This window comes from Phyllobates terribilis, unplaced genomic scaffold, assembly GCF_046119375.1.
Source record: "Phyllobates terribilis strain yellow unplaced genomic scaffold, ASM4611937v1 Scaffold_1__5_contigs__length_1240528914, whole genome shotgun sequence".
NCBI classification, from domain to species: Eukaryota; Metazoa; Chordata; class Amphibia; order Anura; family Dendrobatidae; genus Phyllobates; species Phyllobates terribilis.
This window is the reverse complement of record NW_027362761.1, coordinates 160,060,473-160,086,957: the sequence shown is the minus strand read 5'-3', so window position 1 is coordinate 160,086,957 and position 26,485 is coordinate 160,060,473. Positions and strand designations below refer to the sequence as shown.

Here is a 26,485-nt window from a genome sequence, read left to right as displayed (position 1 = left end):
CCCTCTTCCTGCGATGCATGGCGCCCCTCTTCCTGCGATGCATGGCGCCCCTCTTCCTGCGATGCATGGCGCCCCTCTTCCTGCGATGCATGGCGCCCCTCTTCCTGCGATGCATGGCGCCTCTCTTCCTGCGATGCATGGCGCCCCTCTTCCTGCGATGCATGGCGCCCCTCTTCCTGCGATGCATGGCGCCCCTCTTCCTGCGATGCATGGCGCCCCTCTTCCTGCGATGCATGGCGCCCCTCTTCCTGCGATGCATGGCGCCCCTCTTCCTGCGATGCATGGCGCCCCTCTTCCTGCGATGCATGGCGCCCCTCTTCCTGCGATGCATGGCGCCCCTCTTCCTGCGATGCATGGCGCCCCTCTTCCTGCGATGCATGGCGCCCCTCTTCCTGCGATGCATGGCGCCCCTCTTCCTGCGATGCATGGCGCCCCTCTTCCTGCGATGCATGGCGCCCCTCTTCCTGCGATGCATGGCGCCCCTCTTCCTGCGATGCATGGCGCCCCTCTTCCTGCGATGCATGGTACCCTTTATTCCTCATCCTGGTATGTATGGCCCCCTTCATCCCTCACCCTGGTATGCTTGGCACCCCTCACCCTGGTATGTATGGTACCCTTCATTCCTCATCCTAGGTGCAGCCTCACCCTGGTATGTATGGCACCCTTCATCCCTCATCGTGGTATGTATGGCACCCTTCATCCCTCATCCTGGTATGCTTGGCACCCCTCCATCCTGGTATGCTTGGCACCCCCTGATCCCTATCACGCTGCACACAAAAAAATAAACAATTATGCTCACCTCATCTCTCCTCCAGCACTGCGTGCTGCTCTGCTGCTGACAGGGATGTCACTTTGTGAGCTGCGCATGGCGTAACTGCCATGCGCCCTCACACTGTGAGATGCTGTGCCGGAATAGTCACTGCTCCCCACGCTGGGACTGTGGTCACTATTCCCCACGCACATTCACTCTTCTTAATATCACGCACACTGTACCCGCAGTGCGGCTTCTGCTGCTCTCTGCGGTCAGTGTGCCCTCTATTAGAGACCATGAATATTAACTACAACCAACTTCCATGGGAGTGTGTTGTAGTGAGTATTCATGCTCTTTAATAGCTGGCACACGTGAACGCCGGCTGCAGCAGGAGCCGCACTGCGGTTCCAGTGTGCACGCTATTAAGGAGAGTGAATAGTCACTGCTCCCCACGCACACAGAGAGGAGGTGAGTATAATTGTTTATTTTTTGTGTGCAGCGTGATGGTGATCAGGGGGTGCCAAGCATACCAAGAAGAGGGATGAAGGGTGCCATACATACCAGGATGAGGGATGAAGGATGCTATACATACCAGGATAAGGGATGAAGGATGCCATACATACCAGGAAGAGGGATGAGGGGTGCCATGCATACCAGGAAGAGGGATGAAGGAGGCCATACATACCAGGATGAGGGATGAGGGGGGCCATACATACCAGGAAGAGGGATGAGGGGTGCTATGCATACCAGGAAGAGGGATGAGGGGTGCCATGCATACCAGGATGGGGATGAGGGGTGCCATGCATATCAGGATGGGGATGAGGGCCACATATAACAGGAAGGAGGGAGCCATATATACCAGGATGGGGGATATTAACAATTGGGGGACATTACCCCTATTAAGGGGGTGGGAGTCTGCTGCTGACACTTAACAGTGCATCATGACCACATTTTTTGCTTTCATTTTTTTTTCTATTTTCCTCCTCTAAAACCTAGGTGCGTCTTATAGTCCGAAAAATACAGTATGTGAGCCAATGTATAAATAGCCCAAACTGTGTGCCTCCCTAAAATATAGATACACAAACTATATAAAGATACAAATGATACTAAATAGAGCAGAAGGTAAGGAAAATTCAGTATGTTTAAATATGAAAATCCTATTGGAAATGGTGGTAAATGAGTAACACATAAGGATCCAAGGGGTAACATTTCTCCTTGCGGAGAGTGACATGTTAAGCATGTCAAAGTGAGGAGACTTTTAAGCTGCAATGCTCCTCTGGGAAATATGCAAATTGTCTCTTCAGAGAGGAAGAGGACTAGAACTCTAGTGCCACCTATAGGAAGTAGCAATCCTAAAAGTCAATATCGACTCTCTAACGAGCCTTGTCACATGACTTTGGATAAAAGCCAGAACTAAAATCTCAATTTGCAAACTGTGTTTCGGGGTACTGCCCCTCATCATAGAGTAACATGTTAAGCATGTCAAGGTGAGTAGAATTTTAAGCTGCAATGCTTCTCTGGGAAATATGCAAATTGTCTCTTCAGAGAGGAAGAAGGGGCAGCACCCTGAAATACAGTGTCTGCAAATTGAGATTCTGGTTCTGGCTTTTATCCTAAGTCATGTGACAAGGCTTGTTAGAGAGTCGATATTGACTTTTAGGATTGCTACTTCATATAGGTGACACTAAAGTTCTAGTCCTCTTCCTCTCTGAAGAGACAATTAGTGTATTACAAGTAATGGAGATCTACTGGGGCGCTGAGCCGCTATATCTCCATCTACTGTAGTAAGTGAGCCCGCTGTTCACTTGTACTCTGTACGCACTTTGTTTGTGTGTTACTTATTTGCCCCTTGTTTACCAATATTTCCAATAGGATTTTCATATTTAAATTTAATAGAGCAGAGGGTAAGGAAATTTTTGTATAATTGTATCTTTATATGGCTCGTGTAGCTATATTTTAGGGAGGTGCTTTATTTATTTTTTTATTTTTTTTTTATGCACTGGCTCATAGAAGTCCCGAGTTTGGGTATGCTAATGTTATTGTGTGTGGTATTTGTGATTTTTACTGAATTGGAACAAATGAAAAACCCTTTTAGAGTATGAATCATGAGTTAATAAAGAAATATATAACTATATAACATATAATTTATATAATTTTTTTTCGTTAGGTATTCTTGTACAGGAATATGCAAAATTTGGCTCATTGGACATATACCTGAAGAAAAACAAAAACTTGGTTAATATTATGTGGAAATTGGAAGTTTCAAAACAGCTGGCTTGGGCCATGCACTTTCTTGTGAGTATTTACTATTTTTTGGGTAAGAATGCATTGCTTTATTCTGTTTAGTTACGGTAATAATTGATGTATGTGCTAAGCAGATGAAGGGAATGAGTCGCATTTGAGGTACTGATCCATACCGTATATACTCGAGTATAAGCCAACCCCCAATATAAGCCGAGGCACCTAATTTTACCACAAAAAAACTGTGAAAACGTTTTGACTCGAGTATAAGCCTAGGGTGAGAAATGCAGCAGCTACTGGTAAATTTCCCCATCCTGGTAAGCATTGCCAACTTATCCCCAATCCTGGTGTTCATGGCCCCCTCATCCCCATCCTGGTAAGCATTGCCCACTCATCCCCAATCCTGGTATGCATGACCTCCGACCCCCTCATCCCCAATCCTGGTATGTATGGTACCCCTCATCCCCAATCCTGGTATGCATGGACCCCCAATCCTGGTATACATGGACCCCCATCACTGCACATATGAAACAAATAAACACTCCTACTTATCTTCCTTCCCTCTGCTCCAGGGCTGCGTCCTGTTTTGTCAGCAGCAGCTCACCTCAGCATCTATGCCATGCGACCTCAGACACCGAGGTGAGCTGCGGGGATATTCACTGCTCTCCATGCCGGGACTATGGGCGTGGAGAATAGTGAATAGTCATTCTCCTTAATAGTGCACACAGTCAGCAGCGCTATCCAGTGTGCCTGCTACTAAAGAGAATGAATATGCACTCTTCTACACGCCCATGGAAGTGGAGAAGAGTGAATATTCATACTCTCTAATAGCGGGCACAGAGGATCGCTGAGCCTACTGGAAGCTGGCAGCTGCGGCTACATTGTGCGCTATTAGAGAGTATGAATATTCACTCTTCTCCTCTCCTATGGGCTTGGAGAAGAGTGAATATTCATTCTCTTTAGCAGCGGGCACACATGGTAGCTACAGCAGCCGGCTACTGCCTGTGTTCCCTTCGCCGCCGAAACCCCCCCCCACCACCACCGGTATATACTATACATATATAAGTATATACCAGAGTATAAGCCGAGGGGGGCTTTTTCAGCATAAAAAATGTGCTGAAAAAGTCGGCTTATATTCGAGTATATAGGGTATTTTCTTGTAAGCAAAGTTAACTTTGTACATAACTTCTTCCTCAAGGAAACCATGGTGTACTTCTAGTTCTGGCGTACAGGTTGTTCATTTAGGTACACAGTTACAAATTATTAACTTATCCACTAAGTATTGAAATGATGAAGGCCCTTTGGCTGACACGGTCACACTTTTAGTATCTACAGTACGAAGCATTCAGATTTGTCCCAAATGACAGATCTGTATATTATGGAATTTATTCAATGTGGTGTTCTATACACCAGTCTTATCCCAGATACCCACTGGGATATTGTGCACCAAATTTATTAAGATGCACACACCTGTTAATGAATTTGGCACATCTCTTGGCTATCCACGTGTGTAGATTTATGATATAATTTACTTTAGTGTTCTGACATACAGTATAGTAAGTTTGTTGCATAGTAGTACTCTCGTTTACTAAGGGCCCACTTTTTAAAAAATTAAGGTCAACACCAAAGAGCAAAAAGTTGAAAAATGTTTGCATAAACGCGCCTTGTGCTGCCAGGAAACTGGTACAGAGGGAATGAAAAATTACCCTCTTGGTCTCTGAAAACTGACTAACACAATAGCTCATAGGCCCTGATTCATTAAGATTGGGTTATCCGTACACCAGTAATAATGAAGACTGTGCTTGAGTAATATGTGCAGATTCATTAAGAGGTACCCGCCACTTAATGAAGTTGGCGCGTTTTATTAGTGGTGTGCTCCTCACCAGAAATGTTACTCCTGTCCAGGACTGGAGTATAATTTATGGCATAAAAACGCCAGCACTTTTAATAAATTTGATAAGCGGTCGTGGGCAAGTAATGCCTGGTCCCAGTTCCACCATTTTTGCAGAGCTGCTTGAAGATGCCAAAAGTTGCAAAATTTTCAAAGCGTGTAGTTTTCAAAGAGTGTTTTACCCCAGTTTGCAGCAAAATCACTTTGTCCAATGCAGCATATGGACCCATGTACATTTTTATGGTGGAAATGCTGATAAAGTATATGTGAGAGAAACTGGTCATTATGCTGCTCAGTGCACCTTTCTCTTTTATATATTGGTTAAATAAGTATTTGCTACACAAACAAACAAGAGCAATATAAGCTCAGTTTGAGGGAAGGCACAAAGACTATTAAAATGTTAAATTTGTATTTAAGATGAATTTAAAAATCTTTAAAACAAGTACAAAGCAGGGACTTTCATATGGCCAACAATGTAAGACACTCCTGTGTGCAGAGAAAGGAGAAGGTGTACTAGTCTGTAAACAGTATTCACTCACATATTGCAATATTCTCATAAATATAAAAGTGCAAGTGCCATAAGGGAAAATGATAGAAGTATCTATAAAATAGATTCTCTCACATATTACAAAATTTCCATAAATATAAAGGTGCAAGTACCATATGGGAAGATGCTAATGGCATATCATGAATAATGATTAAGAGAATACACTGACAGAAAAATAATGTGATCCATCTACTTACATAAGTCTCTGCTAGAGTCTGTACATGTCAGTGCTCCTGTGCTGCCATTTCGCCAACAAAGCTTCTTAAAAAAGCACCCCCCCCCCTTTTTTTTTTTTTGAAGAAGCTTTGGTGAAACGGTTTCGTCAGGGTAGCACAGGAGCACTGACATGTACAGATTCTAGCAGAGACTTATGGAAGTAGACAAATCACATTATCTATCTTTCTATCAGTGTATTCTCTTAATCATTATTCATGATATACCATTAGCATCTTCCCATATGGTACTTGCACCTTTATTTCTATGGGAATTTTGCAATATGTGAGTGAATATTGTTTATAGATATCTCTATTATCTTCCCATATGGCACTTGCACTTTTATATTTATGAGAATATTGCAATATGTGAGTGAATACTGTTTACAGACTAGTACACCTTCTCCTTTCTCTACACACAGGAGTGTCTTACATTGTTGGCCATATGAAAGTCCCTGCTTTGTACTTGTTTTAAAGGTTTTTAAATTTATCTTCAATAAAAATTCAATTCAATAAACTGAGTGTCTATTGCTTGCTTGTTTGTGTAGTATATTATTTAGGAAGTTTGATATACTTATCTTTGTGTGACATTTGGGTATACTAAATAAGTATTTGGTTGAACTTTAAAAAAAACTAAATCTGCATGTTTACTTACATTTACAGAAGAGGCTGGAGCTTCACTTGTTTTATCACTAAGTGAGCAGATGTTTTAAAAAACCAGACTAATAAGGTCTATCAAGTGTTCGTTTATTGACTGAAAACCCTACCCTGCTTATGTGGTTTTATTAGTGTCCAGGTTTGGTGCCCTTACTTGACCTGGGGCGCTCCAAGGAACTGTTAGCGTGTCCTCACATAACCTCACAATCTGTTCCCAGGTATCTTTTCTCAGAGTATAAAAGTTACTCATTTCTTAGTAACTCTAGTGTAGTGTAATTTTCCACTATTCATGTGGTCACTTGAAAGACTTGTACTTTTGAATGCATCTGAAGGCAGACTTGAGAAAGAAGTGCTTTATACATTTTTATAAACCACTTAGGCATATTATAATGGACCAGTAGATCTGTGCCTGACTTTGTAAGATCATTTACATGTCACCATTTATGAAATCACTGCCCCAGCTTGTTTAATAAGCTTGTCCATTGGACTTCATTGCAGTTCTCATAGTTTTGTTTTTTTTTTGTTTTTTTTTATATACAATCGAGGCACAACTGTACTTTTATAGGAAGAAACTGACAATTCTGCAAATTCAACTACTTTATATACAATGTGTTCTGAATAAACCATTACATTCAGCCGTAAGGACAAGGTTGTTTTCTATCTTTTCACTTGTCAATTATTGTTACGATCCATTTCTTTAGTGTCTCCCCTATTTCCTCATATACTGTAAGCTTGCGAGCAGGGCCTTCACTCCTTTTGGTATCTGAGTTAGGTTTATTCTGTAATGTCCTTATTGTCTGTACAAGTCCGGTTCACGTAGTTTCGGGTTATCAATTACGGCTTGTTTGCATAAAGTACCCGTTAAAAAATAACATTTATTAGATTATTTTTAAAAATAGTCAATTTTTTAAGATAATCTAATAAGTGTTATGTTTTAATGGGTACTTTATGGAAACAAGCCATATCTGTTCAAGTCCCCTCCAAAATTGTAAAGTGCTGCGGAATATGTTGGTGCTATAAAAATAAAAATTATTATTATTCTAGAAGTCTACCAATTGTGCTGACAATTGATAGATGTTTAAAACCATTAGTTAGAAGTCCGCTAGACAGCTAATGATGATTTCACAATTGTACTTATAATGGAAGAACATATGTTTTTATGATCTAATTTTTGCTTTACCTTATGTGAATGAATCATAAACATTTTTGTGCTGGTTGTTAACAAGATGTAAATTGTTGCAAATGGCTTATTTTACCATTTCTTTTATATGTTCTTGATCTCATTAATCTTATTTATTATTTTTGATCCACTGTTAACCTTTTTCACATTTTTCATATTTTAGGAAGATCGAAATCTAGTACACGGTAATGTGTGTCTTAAGAACATTCTGCTCATCAGAGAAGAAGACCGGAAGACAGGAAATCCTGCTTTCATTAAGCTCAGTGATCCAGGAATCAGTATTGCTGTTCTACCGAGAGAAAGTAAGTGTGTCTACATGGCAGCTGTTCAGTTGGTTTTGGTGGACCATAATGTATTCTGTGTAGTTGTCAGCAAAGATATGGCATTTACTCAATTTACTTTAAGGTCAGACCAACGCTTCATTTCACATGAACCTGTCATAATAGTTTTTACTTGGGACCGTAGTGCTGGTATAATACTTAAAGGGGTTGTCTCATGATATGTCTTCAGGAGCGCACTGCTCCCCTGATTCCCAGTTTCCTGCTTACTGGGAGGCGAAACTCCAGATTGAGTGACACTTCAGGCCAGCAGCATTGTTGTGCTGTTGGCCTGAACGGTCCTCTCTCCAGTGTTGCTATATGAAAGTGCCTTTGCCTCTGTAGAATTGAAGGAGCACAGTGACACTGAAACTGTCCGGATCAGGAGAAAACCGTGTTCTCCAGCCATCCCAGCCAGGTTCAGAGCAGTGTCTTGGCCACAAGTAGTAAACTAAAGAATAGAAGATCAGGGATAGGAAGAGACTGGTAGCAGATAGAAATGGCAAACTTGCACAGTCTACCATTCTGTGCACACGAGAATGATCCTTTAAGATCTGTGCACATCAGTTTTTTTCATTACAATTACTGTATGCTGGAAAACCTACTGGTGAACATGCCAAATATATCCATAGGTCCCAATGTACCTAGCATATGTGAAAAGGTTGTAATTTTAGAATTGCTTTTCTTTCTTATATAAAGTAAAAAACAGTATTCCTTATGGTATTCGGGGTTTTTTCTATAAGGAGTTATTAGCCTAACTATGCCATTGTATGTTTATACAGTGGTTTACTCCCCACATATTTCTCTTGGGCTGCGTGCCCACTATGCGTTTTTCAAGCATTTTTGCCGCGGAATTTCAGCAGCGAAAACGCTTAAAAAACACTTGGTAATACATGCCCCATGGTCCCCAATGATAATCCGCATGTTCTGTTCACAAACTGCTGAAATTTCCGTTGCGGATTATCAATTTCGAAAAATGCGCAGCATTTCCATTAATTTTGCAGACACGCAGCGTAATTGCCGCCATTGACTTGCATTGAAACGCTTCATATCCGCATGACTACATGTGCACATGCGAATATTAAGCTATTCAATGTGCGGATGGTACCCGGGTCTGGAGAAGAGGAGACTCTCCTCCAGACCCGGGTACCATAGTACCTGTTAAAGAAAGAATTAAAAATAAACATTATACTCACCTTCCGATGTCCCCCAGTCTTTTCTCCGCTGCGTCCGGTCTCTTGTACGGCTCGCGGTGGTGTGAAAGGACCTGCGGTTGATGTCATTTAGTCATGTGACAGGTCACGCGACCACTGACTTCGGCGGTCACGTGACCGGTCATATGACTAAATGACGTCATGAAAGGTCCTTTCACACCACCACGAGCCGCCCAAGACACCGGATGCAGCGGAGAAAAGACCGGGGGCCATCAGAAGGTGAGTATAATGTGTTTTTTTTTTACCATTTTTATTCTTCTTTTCAACTATTAACTTGGTCACACTATATAAATCCATGCCGGTTGCATGATTTATATAGTGTGACCAAGTTGTCAAGCACTTTCTAAGTGATGCTAAAATTGCTTGGAAAGCGCTTGATAACCCGCATGCAGAAATGCATGTGTAGAACGCTTCACATCCGCATGTCCCTGGCAGGAAAATGCATGTACAATCCACATGTGTTTTTCCTGCCAGGGAGATGCGGAAAAAATATGCAACAATATGAACTTACTATATAAGTAAATCATATAAAATAATTAAATGATTTACTAAAGGTGATTATAGACTTTTTTATATCTTCTTGTGTGGTTTACTAATGCCTTTACTCTCGGCTTTACATTTGCACGATTTATCTTGTAAAAAGTTGTTTACTTGTAATATTCACAATGCTTTATGATTTCATTGGGGAGTCTCAGTTTCCACTCTGTGCTGTATTCAGAGATTGGAATGGAAGTTAAGTATTGAAGCCAGCACTCTGTGAAACTATATATCTCAGTGTTCCTGTCAATTTTTTCCCCGTTTAGTTCTTCTGGAACGGATTCCATGGGTTGCTCCTGAGTGCATCGACAATCCCAAAAATCTCAGCCCAATGGTAGACAAGTGGAGTTTTGGCACCACCCTATGGGAAGTATGTAGTGGTGGTGATAAACCGCTCAGTGCACTGGATTCTCAAAGAGTAAGTCAGAGCTTATGATGAATGGAAAAAGTCTAGATTTTCCTTGTAAAATATCTACTACTGAGCTATGGTGGCATCATCTGGTGAAGATTCAGACCTCATTTAGGTACTTTCCTGTATCTTCAAATGAAAACATTTAATTTTATAATTAAAAGTGATACTATAGCCATAATATATATTTTTCTAATATACCTGGTGTGAAGCCCCTTCTGGCTTTGAAGAACTATGCTTGTAGTCATCAAATGGGAACCTTTATTGTTGACTTCTTATGGCTAAAAATCTTTTCTGGTCATATGATGGATACACTGTTGGATAGCTCTGTGCATTGTCTTTTAAGAAGCTGAACACGTGTCTATGATATGACCGGAAGCCACTGATTGGCGGTAGTGGTCACTTGTGGTAGACAGCACGTTATCGCTGCAACGAAATAAACATGGACCAGTGGGGAGGGCCACAGCTACAGAGCTGGAACAGCAGTGAGGGTACACATTCTTTTATTATTTTATCACATTTCGCCCATTGGGAAAAAAAATGTCAAGAACTCTGACACCCACTTTTAATTTTTCATTATACAATTTATAATCTGTATTTCTACATCCAGAAAACAATAATAATGTGTGTGTGATAATTGAAAAAAAAAAATTTTACTTTAGAAAACTTTCTAACATCAGTAGTAAGATCCACCAACAGTATCTGGGTGACTTGTAGAGCTATACTGCAGCAAGTCACATAAATTACTGGAAGTACTTCTTTCATCATGGTCTTTACATGATATTCCATCAGACTCAAGTTGGCAGAGCAGTTATTGCATATAAAGTTCAGCAGTCGGTATGTTAAAACATTACAGAACAATATGGCTAGGCTATGTAAGGTCAGCCATCATTGCGTTCCAGCTACATATTGTGAGGTATAATGTCAGTTTCTTGCATCTGTAGTTTCTGTTTGCCTTTCGATAAAGGAGTTTTCCAGTTTGGGGAAATACTTGTCCCTCTGGCTGCAGTTTGTCTATTTGAAAAAAACAAACAAACCTGTTCTCTATTAACCCACTCCAGGTCCATCACTGAATCTCCGCCATTGTTCTCGGGGCCTGTTATTGTCTGCAGTGCTGATGTCACGTCGACAGCACTGCAGCCAAACAGTGAGCTCAGCAGCTCTGTGCATCACGTTTGGTCGGCTTTGGCATTATTGCTGAGCTCAGTTATTGGATGCAGTGCTATCGTCATGACGTCAACGATGCAGACAATAACAGACACCAGGAGCAATGGTGGAGACTTGGTGCTGGACCTTGGGAGGGTGAGTGAAGTATGTTAGTTGTTTTTTTGTTTTTTTTGTTATCCTTTGCGTCCCGGCAGCAGTTTATTTTTCAGAAACGGGAAAAGCCTTTTTAGAATTTAAGAATGAATTTCAGGATTATATATATTTTACTTGTCATCTAGAAATTGCAGTTTTATGAAGATCGGCATCAACTCCCCACACCCAAATGGATCGAGCTTGCAAATCTCATCAACGGTTGCATGGACTATGAGCCAGATTTCCGGCCATCATTTCGTGCAGTTATAAGAGAGCTTAACAGCTTATTCACTCCAGGTAGGACTCCTTTGATCTCAAGTAGTGATGAGTGAGCATGCTCATTTAACCCTTTAACTGAACATGCTCGGGTGCTTCCCGAGTATCTTCGGCGTGCTCGTAAATTATGTTCAAATCCCTGCGTCTGCATTATTTGCGGCTGTTAGACCGCCTCAACACATGCAGGGATTGCTTGTTTGTTAGACAGCCTCAACACATGTAAGGATTCTCTAACAGATGCAAATCATGCAGACGCAGGGACTCGAATATAATATATGAGCACGCCGAAGCTATTCGGTAAGCAACCGAGCAAGCTCGGTTAAAGGGTTAAACGAGCACGCTCGCTCATCACTAATCTCAAGCCATTAAATGCCAAGATTGTTAAGAAAATACAATGAAGTACTTTCCCAGTCTTTTCAATTTGACAGTTTCCATTCCTGTTGTTAGTCTATACAACAAATTTATATGATGTTGTGTTTTATATTCTTTTTGTCAGACTACGAACTACTGGCAGAAAGTGATTTACTTCCGAATGTGAGAGTTGGGCCATTTGGCTTTTCTGGAGGCTTTGAAGACCGTGCTCCAACTTATTTTGAGGAAAGATATCTTAAATTCTTGCAGCAACTTGGCAAGGTAATTTTTTTCATATACAGTGATTAAAACCAAATTAAAACCCATGGACAAATGTACTATATAAACATGATTACCTTGTTACAATGGCACCTGGCAATGGGTGGTATATTTTGGACATCTGTAAACAGTCAGGTTAAGTCACATGAAATCTGTCGGCTCATTCCTCTCCCCAAACCAATTATATATCTATGTGGGGGTTATAAGAACAAAAGTGAATCCATACCTTTATAAAAGAAAATGCTGCTTTATTGCATGGAGGTACACTTTAGAGGTGATATACAAATGAGGCTGTAATTGCTTTGTGTGGGATGGAGCATTTCTACTGACTCATCTACCAGCTTTATTCTCAGCCTAACTCTACTCCTCACTAGGTAATTGATATTCTGCAGCTTTGCTAACTGACGATCGACCAGTAGAGGGTGGCGTTAGACTGAATAGAGCTGGGAGCTAAGGCAGTGGAAGTGCTCCATCCCACCCATAGCACTTGCAGACTCATTTTCATATAACTTTTAAAGTGAATTTCCCTGCAACAGAGCAGGATTTTTAGTTTTATAAAGATATAGATTATCTTGTCTTCTTGTAATGTACACACAACTGATTGAAACTTATGAGGAACCCAGGGTCATTTGGTCAGATCCCACAGAAGAACTCGTGTAGCACAAACTGGTAGTAAAAGACAATGCCAGCCTTGATAGAAATATGTCAGAACACCCAGTACATCACAACTGGCTGCGTATGTGCTGCATAACTACAAATTGGAGTTCCTATGATAGTTTGTGCAAAGTTCTCCTGGGTAACCTGGGATCCTGCCTTACTTAATGATGCTTTGCTGGCACATTACTTAAACATGGACTTGGCCTCCAGATTCCAAAGATCTCAATTTGATGGAACATCTGTAGGATGTGCTGGAAAAACAAGTCCAATCCAAGGGTGCCCCAACTAACAAATGACCGGACTTAACCGCTCTGCTGCTAAGGTCTTGGTGCCAGACACCACAGAACACATACAGAGGTCTTGTGTCCATGCCTTGATGGGTTAGAACTGTATTCTAGTCATAAGAAGAAATTACTTGTCCACAGGTTAGGTGATATCTTCTACCTTGGTGGGGTGGTGTCTGCTAAGACCCACACTAATGGCCAGGATTTGGATCCCCTTGGGTCCCTTCTTTGTAAGATCCAGCAGAGCACGTGTTCGACTGGATCTGCTGTAAAAAAGATGAGTGCTGTTATCTCATGCAGTCACATAGGGAAAGAAAGTACCGTACCCTGTTCTGGTGATCGGTGGAGTTCTCAGATGTCGAGCCTCCACCAATGTCAAAATGATAGATTCTAGATCGTGGTGGTCTAACCTTTGAGAGCCCTACCAATTGTTACCCAAATATACCTATAAACTTATGGTTCATCCTTGTGTATTGTTTAGAAATTTATGGTGGCTAGTTAATTAATGTTTTTTAAAGATTCTTTAAAGCACCACTCCAGCATTTACTTTTATTGCAGCGCAGGAGTGGTGCTACTAAAGTAAGTTCCCTGCACTTAGTCTCATACTTACCATCCGCTGTCTTCTGCTATTATTCGTGCCACTCTGATCAGTCTCCAGCAGTTTGTGACCTGCTGGATCGCTCCAGTGTTTGCTGGAGCGATCTGCAGATCACTTTTTAATGCAAATCTGTGAGAGACTTGTTTTGGCTCTCTTAGACTTGCATTGAGAGCTTGTGACCATTACCTGTGACTTCTGGTTAGTCAGAAGTTGCTATCACAAGATGGCGACGTGGGGCATAGCAGTGTCGGGAAGAGCTGAACACAGTGGGTGGTAAATCTAATATTAGGTGCAGGGATCTTGCGTTAGTAGTACCACTCCAGCGCTGCAATAAAAAAATTGCTGGAGTGATGGCTTACTAATACCACTATTGAAGAAAAAATACATTGTTTCACTACTTTCTACTGTTTTTCCTTTTTCAGGGCAACTTTGGAAGTGTTGAACTGTGCAGATATGACCCATTACAAGATAACACTGGTGAAGTTGTAGCAGTTAAGAAGCTCCAGCATAGCACTGAAGAATACCTGAGAGATTTTGAAAGGGAGATTGAAATTCTGAAATCCCTGCAGCATGAAAACATTGTCAAATACAAGGGAGTTTGTTACAGTGCAGGTAAGTACAAAAGGCAGAACGTGCCCAAAAACTGGTTAACAATCCTCCAAATTTCTTTATATATCCTCAAAAGTAAAGCACATACGTGGATAAAATTAGAGCAATGTTCATATTTCAAAATACCGGTACTACAACAGTATCTTTCTTGCCAGTTCAATGGATGCTTAAAAAGTTTTAGAACTAAATTATCTCTAAAGGCCTATTAAGAACAGGTCTGTAAAACATATGACTACTGTAATAAAGAATTTGTTCTTAAATTAAAATTTGCCAATAGCCTAAGCCCACTTGCATACAGAAGAGCAGCATGCATGGACCTTTACTAGCATACTTGCATGAGACCTTCTATGGCAGCTCAGAGATACCATATAGTTCTATATTATAGAATCATAGCCACTTTGTGTGTCAATATATGGTACTTCTAGAGTAAAATAGCTTTGAAATATGGTGTATGATTGAACAAGAAGAGCAAACCCATCATATATAGCAGGTCATGAGATGGCAACAATACTTTTTTTCTACCTCAAAAGTAACTTGTTTGATCATACTTTTCAGTCTTTTATTTTAATTCACAATATTTTTAATTTTCAGGACGTCGAAACCTGAGATTGATTATGGAATATCTACCATATGGAAGTCTTAGAGACTATCTGCAAAAAAACAAAGAAAGGCTGGACTTCAAAAAACTGTTGCAGTATGCCACCCAGATATGCAAGGTAATCCTTAAGTAACTGAATACAGGTAAAGTCTGCCTGATCCATGTCCTTAGCTGATAGGGATCGGGAACCTGAGTCCAAGTTATATCACAAAATAATAACTTAGAAAAAAATATAACACACGGCACTACACTACATTGGCACATGAACCTCTATTTAGGCTTCCCTGTATAATCCGCATTATTATTTTCTTCAACTGGAAAAAATGCTTGTAGACCAGACCTGTGAAAACTGCGACCAGTGGGCCACATCTGGCCCTTCAGTTGTTCTTGTCCGGTTGCGGACTGAAGCAACCAAAGTGTTGGAAATCAAATGCTGTGAACTAATTACACATAGATGGACTCAATTTACTATTATTTGACTTTTGGAGGCAATTGGTCACTCTGGATTTTGAGGGGTTTCAGACTACAAGGGACTGAATACATTTTTCAGATTTAGATTTTTTAAATAATTAGAAAGCCATATATCATTTCCTTTACACTTCACAAATACTTGCTACTTTGTGTTAGTATATCACATAAAATTCCAAAGAGGGGCAGAGGATGGTACGTGAGGGGGCGGAGCTGTATACCAAAACCAAGGGTGCACCAAAACACTCTTATTTACATATCTAATAAAACTGTGTTAATATAAGGCTAAATTGCTATAATTTACATTGCAAGTACATTACAAGTATATTTATAGGGGATAAGTGCCCTTTAAGAATGTCTAGTCCAATTTTAGCTTTGGAGGTGAGAAACTATTTTTATAAAATTTTAATGCAAAACCTGTTTTGCTAAAATTTATTTTTTTTACAGGGCATGGAATATCTAACAATTAAGAGGTACATTCATAGAGATTTGGCGACTCGGAATATTTTAGTTGAAAATGAAAATCGAGTGAAAATTGGAGATTTTGGATTGACAAAAATGCTACCCCAAGACAAAGAGTATTACAAGGTTAAAGAGCCTGGTGAAAGTCCTATATTTTGGTAGGTGGAATGGGAGACCATGTTTTGTTGCAACTCATAATTATGGTTCTAACATAAGGATACTGTATGAGTATCCCAAAAAAGTGTAAGTCTGATATTGGCATAAGTGATCGCTCGTATTGAAAAAAATTATTGATATATTCTTGTTTTTTTTTTCATGTATCTATACATTTAGGTATTCACCAGAAAGTTTGACCGAGAGCAAGTTCTCTGTGGGCTCAGATGTCTGGAGTTTTGGAGTTGTTCTATATGAGCTGTTTACATATAGTGAAAAAAATAAAAGCCCGCCATCAGTAAGAATTATAGATTTTTTATTATATAGTTTTACTGCTGAAATATGTGAAAATCACAGCATTAGTTAGGGTAGGTTGACACGACCGTATAAACAATCATTTAGTTTCATCCAGAAAAGTGGGACGATTTTTCTCTCACTTGTCATCCAGTACAATCCGTTTTTTTACAGCAGCGGCTGTTAATAATTTACAGGACCATTTACAGTTTGTTACAGAATTGTAATGTAGCTGTAAAAATCGGACACTTTACCATGGCATCAGATTTTTTTTCGCACCCATAGACTTGAATGGGCGAGTCTCATTCGATTTATGGAGGAAAATCATCATGTATGCTGCAATTTATTTTTTTTTTTTTTACACACGCCGATTCGTTCGGTGAAAATAATTATTCATTTGCACTGCCTCATTGAATAACATTGGTTTGAGTGCAATCCATTCTTTTTAACCGATGGCACTAGGACAGAAAATACGGTCATGTGCACTAGCCCTTACTGTAACTTCATTTTATCACACCTCCTTAGCAATCTGAGAGATGATGTGCCCTTAGTCACATTTAGGTTCATTTCACATCTTTCATTTTTTTTTCCGAAATATTCCACTTTTGTGTAGTGTTGCTGTGTTTTGCTGCAAATCAATAAGCGAATATTCATCATAAAACAGTGTTTCTTTTTTCGTGGTGTTTTGGGGTTTCTAGCAGTTTTTTTCCAAATTCAATATTTTCAGGGTTTTTTTCATACATTTTACTATAGATTTTCCTTTATAGAAAAAAACAACACAAAAAAACCTTCAAACCCTTTAAAAAATAATGCTGCCAAAATGTATGAAGGGGGAGGTTTTTATTTTCTACAATAAATAAATTCTGTTCTGATGAATATGAATGCTAAATAGAAAAAAAAAAGCTATAAACAGGTATAATTGTTTAGGATATTGACCCAATTAATGTTTATTTTTGCCCAAGACCCCATGTTGTGTGCCATTTTCCTTATTGAAGAGGTTGTCCACTACTATAGAAAATGCCCCAATGTATTTAATTGGTAGAAATATGTTTTTTTGTAAATATCTGTTGTGAGTCTTGCCTGTGAGCGGCGCTATTGCTGACCGCTCACAAGCATCACGTGACTCGGCTGCTGCCGGCTCTGACATCCGCTGATGTCACGTCAAGTTCTGGCTGCAGCCAGGTGTGACCCAGTGACGCGCTCCCCCCTGATTGATGGGTTGTGGGCGCGGGGTTTCCCCGCACGTCACAGCGCGCCATCCACCGCGTGCTTTCCCTCTCCTCTGCATTTGTTGGGAAAACACGTGGTGGATGTTGGGCTGTGACATGCGGGGAAACTGTAGTATGCAACTTGATTACAAGTTGCATACTACAGCCTTAAAGGGATGGTCTGGACTTGGGATGAAAGCCTGCAGTCACTCTATGGTGCACACACTGTCAGAATTATTCGGTATATACAGCGTGACAAGGCGGTCACGTGACCACATGTACGCGGTTTGCATCCTCCGCTTACATTCCAACTATACATGCTTGTCCTCTTTCAGTGCACTCCTATTGAACAAGGATGAGAACGTCTAGTCTGCATATAACCGAAAATATGCAGATCAAGTACTCATGACTGACTGATCGTACCAGCAATACCGGAGAATACTGACAGCATGGGGCTCCACATGTTTTCAGGATTCCGAAATCTGCCGTCACATAAAGTGACCACAGACTGTCATCCCAAGCCTGGAGAACCCCTTTAATTTTGGCTAGGTTTGTGTTTACGATGGAATACAGTAAGCATGTTGCTCAAATACTTAAATATTTTTTTCTTTCCTACTATGAATGTATGAGTATTTGTACCTAGATGGCTGTCTTCCTGTAAAATAGTTTTGTGGATTCAAAAAATAGATAAACCAATGGGGAGTAACATATACAGATTAATTTGTTAGACTTTCACTAAATGAGGGACTTGTCAACCAACATGTTTTGGTCGTTTACAGGAATTCATGAGGATGATTGGAAATGATAAACAGGGGCAAATGATTGTATTCCACCTAATAGAGCTGCTGAAGAATAATGGAAGACTGCCGCAACCGGACGGGTGTCCTAGTGAGGTACTGTACTTGTTTCCAGTTATATGACAAGATGTTATATAAATAACTGCATGATCATATTGTGCTCAGCAGATCAATACAACCAGTTAGTGTTAACATGCTCTATACCCTTTTGTATGTCCCTGTACATACATGTCCTGTTTGCAGTGTATTGGGCACATGCGCTGCATAGGTCAGTGCTTAGGGAACAGACGTGTCTTTTTATTGTTTAATAATGTACTAGTTTATTATTTAGCAACAATGTTTAGCTCACTACTATTATTGTGCCTGCTGTGTATAGAAAGTAATGGCATATTCAGGCGTTAACTAGAAGTCATAGGGTTCCATAGTGAAGACATGCATGATCCTCAGCCTTCATTGTTAGCGCCCACTCCATACTGTTGACATTAAATATAACTGTAGTAATGCAAACTGCTACTTTTTTACCCCGCACCAAAGGAATGACCTTCCACACCTGAGTGGCCTCCTCGGCTTCTGGTCCATAACCGCTACTACGTCTGTAGTTCTGCGTATGATCAATGCCTTTGTCAGCTTTCAGTACAACATATATTTTGTTTTCATAGAAGCAGGTTTGATATATTATAGCCCCAAAAATTGTTCATAGTTGTATGTCAGGGCTCTGAGACCTCCACCAATTGCTCAAAGCACAGTGCAGAAACACTCAACCTATGCAGGATTAGTACACAGTGGTGTACGTGCTGAATAGAGAGTCTGTGTTTCTATACTACAGTTTACATATGCTCAGGCGTAGGTTGAGCACTTTGGTCCTGCTTGAACAATAACGGGGTTCTAAGGACACCAGACCTCAACACTCGAGCGCTTTAGAGGGGCTCCAATATCTCAAAAATGTATTAAAGATACCATATTTTTCCGACCATAAGACGCACTTTTTCCTCCAAAATTTTGGAGGAAAGTAGGGGGGGTGCGTCTTATAGTTCGATTGTACTATACTGTTGCTGTGGCTGTGGATGGTGGGGGTTGGGGTGAGCGACAGCGGTGGAGGAGTGGGGCACAGGAGGCAGGAGCCGCTTGCTGCAGCCAGCACCACCCACTGTTAAAAGAAAATGAATATTCACTGCTCCCCACGCCCATGGCGGCTGCGGTTACAGTGTGTGAATATTCATTTTCCTTTAACAGTGGGCAGCGTTGGCTGCTGCAGACGGCTCCTGCCTCCTGTGCCCCGCCCTCTGCCGCTCTCGCTCCCCCCACAGCCCCCACCATCCACAGCCACAGCAACAGTATAGTACACAATATAGTACATTCGGACTATAAGACGCACCCCTCACTTTCCTCCAAAATTTACAGCGTGCACGCTATTAAGGAGAGTGAATATTCACTGCTCCCAACGCCCATAGTCTGCGTGTGGGGAGCAGTGACTATTCCGGCAGCTCATCTCACTGTGTGAAGGTGCATGGCAGTGACGTCATGTGCTGCTCACATGGTGTGATCAGCTGCTGGCAGCAGAACATGACGCAGCGCTGGAGCAGAGGAGAGGTGAGTAGAATCGTTCATTTTTTTGTGTGCAGCGTGATGGGGATGGGGGTGCTATACATACCAGGATGAGGGGTGCCATGCATCCTAGGATGAGGGCCATGTATAACAGGAAGAAGGGGGCCATATATACCAGGATGGGGGATATTAATACAGAATTGGGGGACATTACCGCTATAACAGTGTCAGCAGCAGACCCCCTCCCCCATAACAGTTTATCATTACATTTTTTGCGTCAATTTTTTTTTCTATTTTCCTCCTCTAAAACCTAGGTGCGTCTTATGGTCCAGTGTGTCTTATAGTCTGAAAAATACAGTACTTAGCAGGACACTATTATCAGAAGAAATAATTTTGCTCCCCTTTCTTCTCCACTATTAGTGTATAGGAAATAAAGGGCTTACAGTCTGCGATACACAACCCGTATTTTTAGCTGCTTTGGCTAAGCCAACAATGTTGACAAAAATATTGGTTTAAAAAGAAAAAAGGTGGCTGAGATGGTTTTTGATTCTAAAGGTCTATTTTTATTTTTTCTCCAGATTTATCTCCTCATGACTGAGTGCTGGAACAACAATATTGGCCAACGTCCTTCCTTTAAGGATCTATCTATAAAAGTTGAAAGAACACGAGATTGTATGGGAGCATGAGGGTTGCGTGATTCATTTGTGGACAGAACCTGTATTATAACAGAATGTAATGCATCGTTGCAAATCTCTTCTGGCATGGGCAAGTCTTATTTACTTTAGGATGAAAACATCAGTGACATGTTCAGCTTTTGTGCTAGCCAAGATTGCTTGAAGACCGCAAACAAATGCACTTAGCTGAGGCGTCCCTTTCAATTCTTCAAGCTAAACAGCCCGAGAAGACGTTGCAAGCCATTGCGAATGGACAGTGCTGCACAGAGATTAATGCATCTTCTTTATGTATGAAGTTGTGACATGCACAGGATATTTGTACAGTTAGTTACCGACTTGACCTTTTTAAAGGGCTTCTGTTGAATCTAGCACACATTGAACATTTGAATATGTATATTGGTCATTTTCTGTAAATTTGCTGAATTATTATATATTTAATACATTTTTGGACAGATCTTGGTATATAATTATGATACCAATTTTTTTTAGCAATATGAAACCTAAACCAACAAGAATTAGTTTCTATGAGTCACATTAAAGGGAACAAGCATCACCATTTTACACAAGTCCTTGAAAGAAATAAGGAAAACATACATAAATATAGCCACACTCTTGTCTCGTATGCCTACTGCTTAGCGATTCACCTTTTGTACAGTTTTGTTTTTTTTAATCCTTGACCTAGCCATAAGTAAGCCTCAGTGGTATCAGCAATGTTATGGAATAGATTGTGATGGACCGGTCAGCATGTTTTATTATTCTGGAGATTGCAATGAAGTTATTACTGTTTGCAGACAGACTCTTAGCCTCAACTAAAAATTGTCTGTATATCTTTTCTTCAGACCTTTTGAAGTTCAAGAACGCAGCTTGTGAAATAGACTTAAGTTTATCATATCCTATAACTGGATAACTCACTTTTTAGTGCTATAAATCACATCAACTACCCCCCCTCCCAAAAAAAGACTAGCTTTCTTTATTGCCTATTTTAATCACTGGAAATTACTTTTTTTTGGTTTGTATTTATCAGAAGAAAGTCACAGCTCTTTAAAAGGGGTCATATGAAATTAGAATAAAAGTCTGTTTTCTTATTTTATCATTTTTTCATGGCTGTGTCTGGTGTTCACTTTAATGGGGCTCAGCTTTATTTTTCTTTTTTCCTTTTTTTTTTTTTTTTATTTACAAACTTTTTAAGGCTAGGGCTACATGGCGAATTTGGCCACGACATAGGCTACACAGCCAAATATCACTATGTATAGCTGTAAAATCATAGTACAATTCCAGTGAATTTTGTTAGATTCCGACACTTAGGGTACCACAACCTGGTTGGGTTTTTTTTCGTTTTGCTTATCAAATTACACTAGGTGTTGAAATATAACACCACTCACTTGTATTGCACTGTGATGTAGCAGCAACACATGATCTTTGACCGTACGACCTGTTTTGCGGCCAAAGTTGTCGTGTAGCGCCAACATTAGGCCTCATTCACACGTCCTTATTTAAACACATACGTGAAACAAATTGTACCTGTGTCATCAGTGTATTATAACAGTGTGGTCATCAGTGTTTTTCACGGATGGATTACGAAATAAGTATCAAAGCTTCTCCTCTACTTTGCAATGTGAAATACATGCAGTACACGGATCCGCGTGCTGTACGTGTTTTTCATGAACCCGTAGACTTGTTTTGGCTCTTTTCATCCGTACTGCTGGAAAAAGAACGTAGATGTCTGTGTGTTTGCACGGACACATCATTCAAGTAAAAACATGGACAGTGAATAACACTATAGATAATGGGTACATATTGTACCCGCAAAAAAATGGATACAACACGAACGTCTGAATGAGGCCTAAGAGTGTGTTGATACTTACCATGTGCCTTTGTACTTTGTACATACAGTCTAAGTGTTACACATCTACAGTCAGAATGCAAGCACTGAAGCACCAGTTATTTAGGAGTGCTGTGTGTGAAAGGCCCAATATATGTTTGGTCACAGAAGCCAAATCCAATGTATTGAAAATGTAGGGGAATATGTCTGCGTGCTATAGACCAATTGGAGCGGCTGATCAGATTGATATACATTTTTTGTAGGAAAAGTTTCACTAAAACTTGCATTTTATTCATTAAAATCCCCAGAGTATGTATACAATACACCTGAATTCAGTCTTGCCTGTATGACTGTGCTTGCAGAGAGCTGTCAATCACAAAATAGGACCGCCCACTGGACTCATGCATATAAAACACCAGAGATTTCAATAGATAAAATATAAGTTATACTGAAACTTTACCAACAAACCTATATATCATTCTACTCCGCTCCTCCTTCTCTTTACTATGCTGTCCACAGATCGAACTGCATATACAATGCGACAGGTTCCCTTGAAGTCTATACACCATGTCAAATGATAATACTGCGAAAACATACTTAGTCAGTGGAAATGTACTTTTCTGTCGTTGACGGAAACTTTTATGGTGACCTAAAAGTTCTCACTTGTATTCACTATGTCACCCCATGAAAACTGATATCTGCTCATTGTTAGTAGGCGAGACAGTAGGGAAATCATACAAATTGAAATTACAACGTAGCACACTTAGCTTGTTGCTCCATTTTCACAGTTTGCTGTCTAATTAGTTTTACTACTTTACTATTCTTTCATCACATCACGTCTACTGAAAAGTTGTATTTTACTTGAGATATATGATCCGAGCAGTTATTGGATTAGATTTATGTGGGTCCTAATAGAAGTCTTGTCCCAGATGGGTACACATGAACTAAACAAAACTATTGCTGAATAATTTATTGCATTTCCTAATCTGCCAGGAAAAGGGCATCACTAGAAATCCTCCTTTTCATGTTGCATTATATGTTTCTACCCTTAGCAGATTTGTATTAGTTTGTATTTATCCTTGAACTAAGCCCTTATTGTTTAGCTCGACATCTGACGGAAGTGGTTTATGAATGTAGTGCATCAATTTAGAGGATGTAAAAATTAGCATAGACGCATAGTACAGTTTCATCCAGAACATAAATGTCTCCAAATTCATGCATGGCTATTGGTGAAAGCCTATCATCTACACAGCACACTTTATCTCTTACTATGAAGGGCATTTACTTTTGCAATAGTTGTCTGAAAATGACAGAATGGTTCAGTATATTCACCTGTACTGATGTCATTGATTTACCTCAAAATATTGCTAATGTTATATTTAAGTTGTTAGAGGTGCCAGTATTTGTGTCTAGCAGGTTTTACGTTTGTGTATGTTGTTCTGATTGCCCTTTCTCTTAGTTTTGAGTCTCCTACAATGGGATCTTCTGATAAGTCCGACTTCTATCAGTTACATTAGTACGAGTCCACAGCTGAGACCCAACTGATGTCCTGAACATGAAGGTCCCGGCACCAACGCTCCAATGAAGAAGCGTTTGAGAGCTCTGGAGATCTAAGCGTGGGAAGCTCCATTGCCACGTTTTATTGTGTTCTTACTGCTACTTGTACATAGCTTGGCCTTTTTTTCTACAAATATCACATATGTTTCCATGCCTAATCTACCCTGCTTCTGTTTGTATTTTAAGGTGAAAGAGCAATTTTACGTAAAACCGTGTAAAGAATGGATTTGTAAAACTTACTTAATGTCTATATAATATTTCTCAGGGATATGTAGATATCTATATGTAATTTGAGATCTTCCACAAGACAAAGAGGAAAATCAAGTGGCTTGTTTTCTTCATAAAATTTAGCAAAATGTGGTGAATTTTTTTTCTCATTTGCTCTCAAGTCAAAAGTGCTTTTTATGTTGTGTTCTTATTTCTGAACAGAGAGGTCACTATTGGTTGAGCCGTGTATTGTGATTTTTTTTTTATGGCACAGCTATTGATCACTTTATTTGGGACTGTATAAATAAAAGACCTTTAAGCCTTTTAATAAAACATTTTTAAGAAATAACGTGTATTTATTTTAAATCTATGAGCAACATCCGTCTATAGGTCTGTAAATTGCTGTCTTGCTTAGTCATCTACAGTCACTCTCCTTACACGTCTAATTTAGAAAAACTTTTAGTAACAATAAAATAGCAATAGAGTTTCTGCCATACCACTAAAACTGAACTCTGCAGTGATATGGAAAATTATTTCAGGAGACTGCGCCTGAGGGAATACTTCAATGCTACAGAAGATTCAGAACTCATCCGAACTGAAGGAAAAGGGATCTTGACAACCAAGAAGAGGTCAGATTGGACACCTCCACCTGGACGCAACCCTCATTTGGATACATATATAGACTCCTTCAGACATGTGATAAAATCCACCATCCTAGACACAAACAGCAGACAAGCATCCAACATCAGTGCCTAGGAGAGAAAGGCCATAAAATCTTTGAAAACCAACAAAGAAATCATCATTAAACCTGCGGACAAGGGTGGTGCAATAGTGATGATGAACACATCAGACTACATGAAGGAAGCAAACAGACAACTGATGGACACACGCTACTGCAAAAAAATGGAGTCTGACCCTACACAGGACTATTACAAGGAACTAAACAAGTTGGTATCTTGTCTGCCTGACGCATCCTTAAGAGCCGATGACCTGATACCACAGAGTCCAAGAATAGGGACATTCTATATGCTCCCCAAAATCCACAAATCTAGAAATCCAGGAAGACCAATTATTTCATGTGTGGGCACCCTTACTGAGCAAGTTTCTGGATGGGTAGAGTGTGTTCTTAAACCACTGGTAAAGATTACACCCAGCTACATTCAGGACACGACAGACCTACTGAATAAACTAGCAGCAGTAGGTCCTCTACCAGAAGGAACCATCCTGGCCACCATGGATGTGGAATCTTTGTACTCTAATATCCCACACCAGGATGGATTAAATGCCTGCAAAATCTTCATAGAAAATACAGGAATAGATGCTGATTCTGTGGTGAAACTTACAAAATTCATCCTCACCCACAATTACTTTGAATTTGATAACAACATATATCTACAGGAGACAGGTACAGCGATGGGAAGTAAAATGGCTCCACAGCACTCAAATCTTTTCATGGCCAGGCTTGAAAGTGACTTTATGTCCTCATGTCCCATTAGGCCTCTGGCCTACTATCGTTTCATTGAAGATATTTTGATCATCTGGACGGGGTCTGAGCAACAGCTGAAGACGTTCCATGAACACTTTAATCGATTTCATCCCACCATCAATATAACTCTCAACTACTCCTGTACTGAAATTAACTTTTTGGACACCATCATCAAGCTTCAGAACAATGAAATAGAGACATCCTTGTACCGGAAACCAATCGACCATCCTACATACCTTAAATGGGACAGTTTCCATCCAAAACACACAAAAAACTCTTCTTGTCTACAGCCAAGCCATCCGATACAATCGGATATGTTCCAACCCTATGGATAGAGACAAACACTTTGGTGGCCTCCGAAAGACCTTTTTGAATCAGGGCTACCATCCAAGAACAATTGAGAACCAGATTACAAGAGCCACCAGAATATCAAGGAATCATCTCCTACATAACAAAACCAAACAAGAAAGCAACCGGGTGCCTCTAGTAGTCACCTACAATCCAAATCTGGAGGCGCTAAGGAGAGCTGCACGGAAACTACAACCCTTACTACAAAAAGATGCCCGACTACAATCCATATTTCCAGACCCCCCACTTCTGTGTTTCAGGCAGCCCCCAAATCTAAGAACCATCATTGTTAGAAGCTCCCTGTCATCTCCACCAGCTACAGGTACCTTTCCTTGCAACCAGAAAAAATGTAAAACCTGTCCGTTTATAATGACCACAGACAAGATAAAGATCCCCAATTCTCATCAGGACTAGAAAATCCCAGGTACTTTCAGCTGTATCACATCTAATGTAGTGTACTTAATTATATGTACCAAATGTCCAGCTGGGGGTCTTTATGTAGGGGAGACAGGGCAAAAACTTAGGACAAGGATGAATCATCACCGCCACACACACAA

The 26,485-nt window shown here is 40.3% G+C and overlaps 1 protein-coding gene across 1 annotated transcript in view; it reads left to right on the top strand.

The window, feature by feature from the left end:
- JAK2 (Janus kinase 2) overlaps positions 1–24,387 on the top strand; it is a 286,716-nt gene extending 262,329 nt beyond the window's left edge. Inside the window, exons 14-24 of the mRNA XM_073669078.1 lie at positions 2,919–3,046; positions 7,643–7,781; positions 9,814–9,965; positions 11,402–11,552; positions 12,028–12,164; positions 14,123–14,312; positions 14,901–15,025; positions 15,823–15,995; positions 16,171–16,288; positions 18,272–18,385; positions 20,413–24,387. Coding sequence (XP_073525179.1) covers positions 2,919–3,046; positions 7,643–7,781; positions 9,814–9,965; positions 11,402–11,552; positions 12,028–12,164; positions 14,123–14,312; positions 14,901–15,025; positions 15,823–15,995; positions 16,171–16,288; positions 18,272–18,385; positions 20,413–20,520 — 1,535 coding nt within the window. The 3' untranslated portion in view covers positions 20,521–24,387. The remainder of the gene's footprint in view (positions 1–2,918; positions 3,047–7,642; positions 7,782–9,813; positions 9,966–11,401; positions 11,553–12,027; positions 12,165–14,122; positions 14,313–14,900; positions 15,026–15,822; positions 15,996–16,170; positions 16,289–18,271; positions 18,386–20,412) is intronic.
- Positions 24,388–26,485: the final 2,098 nt, after the last annotated feature.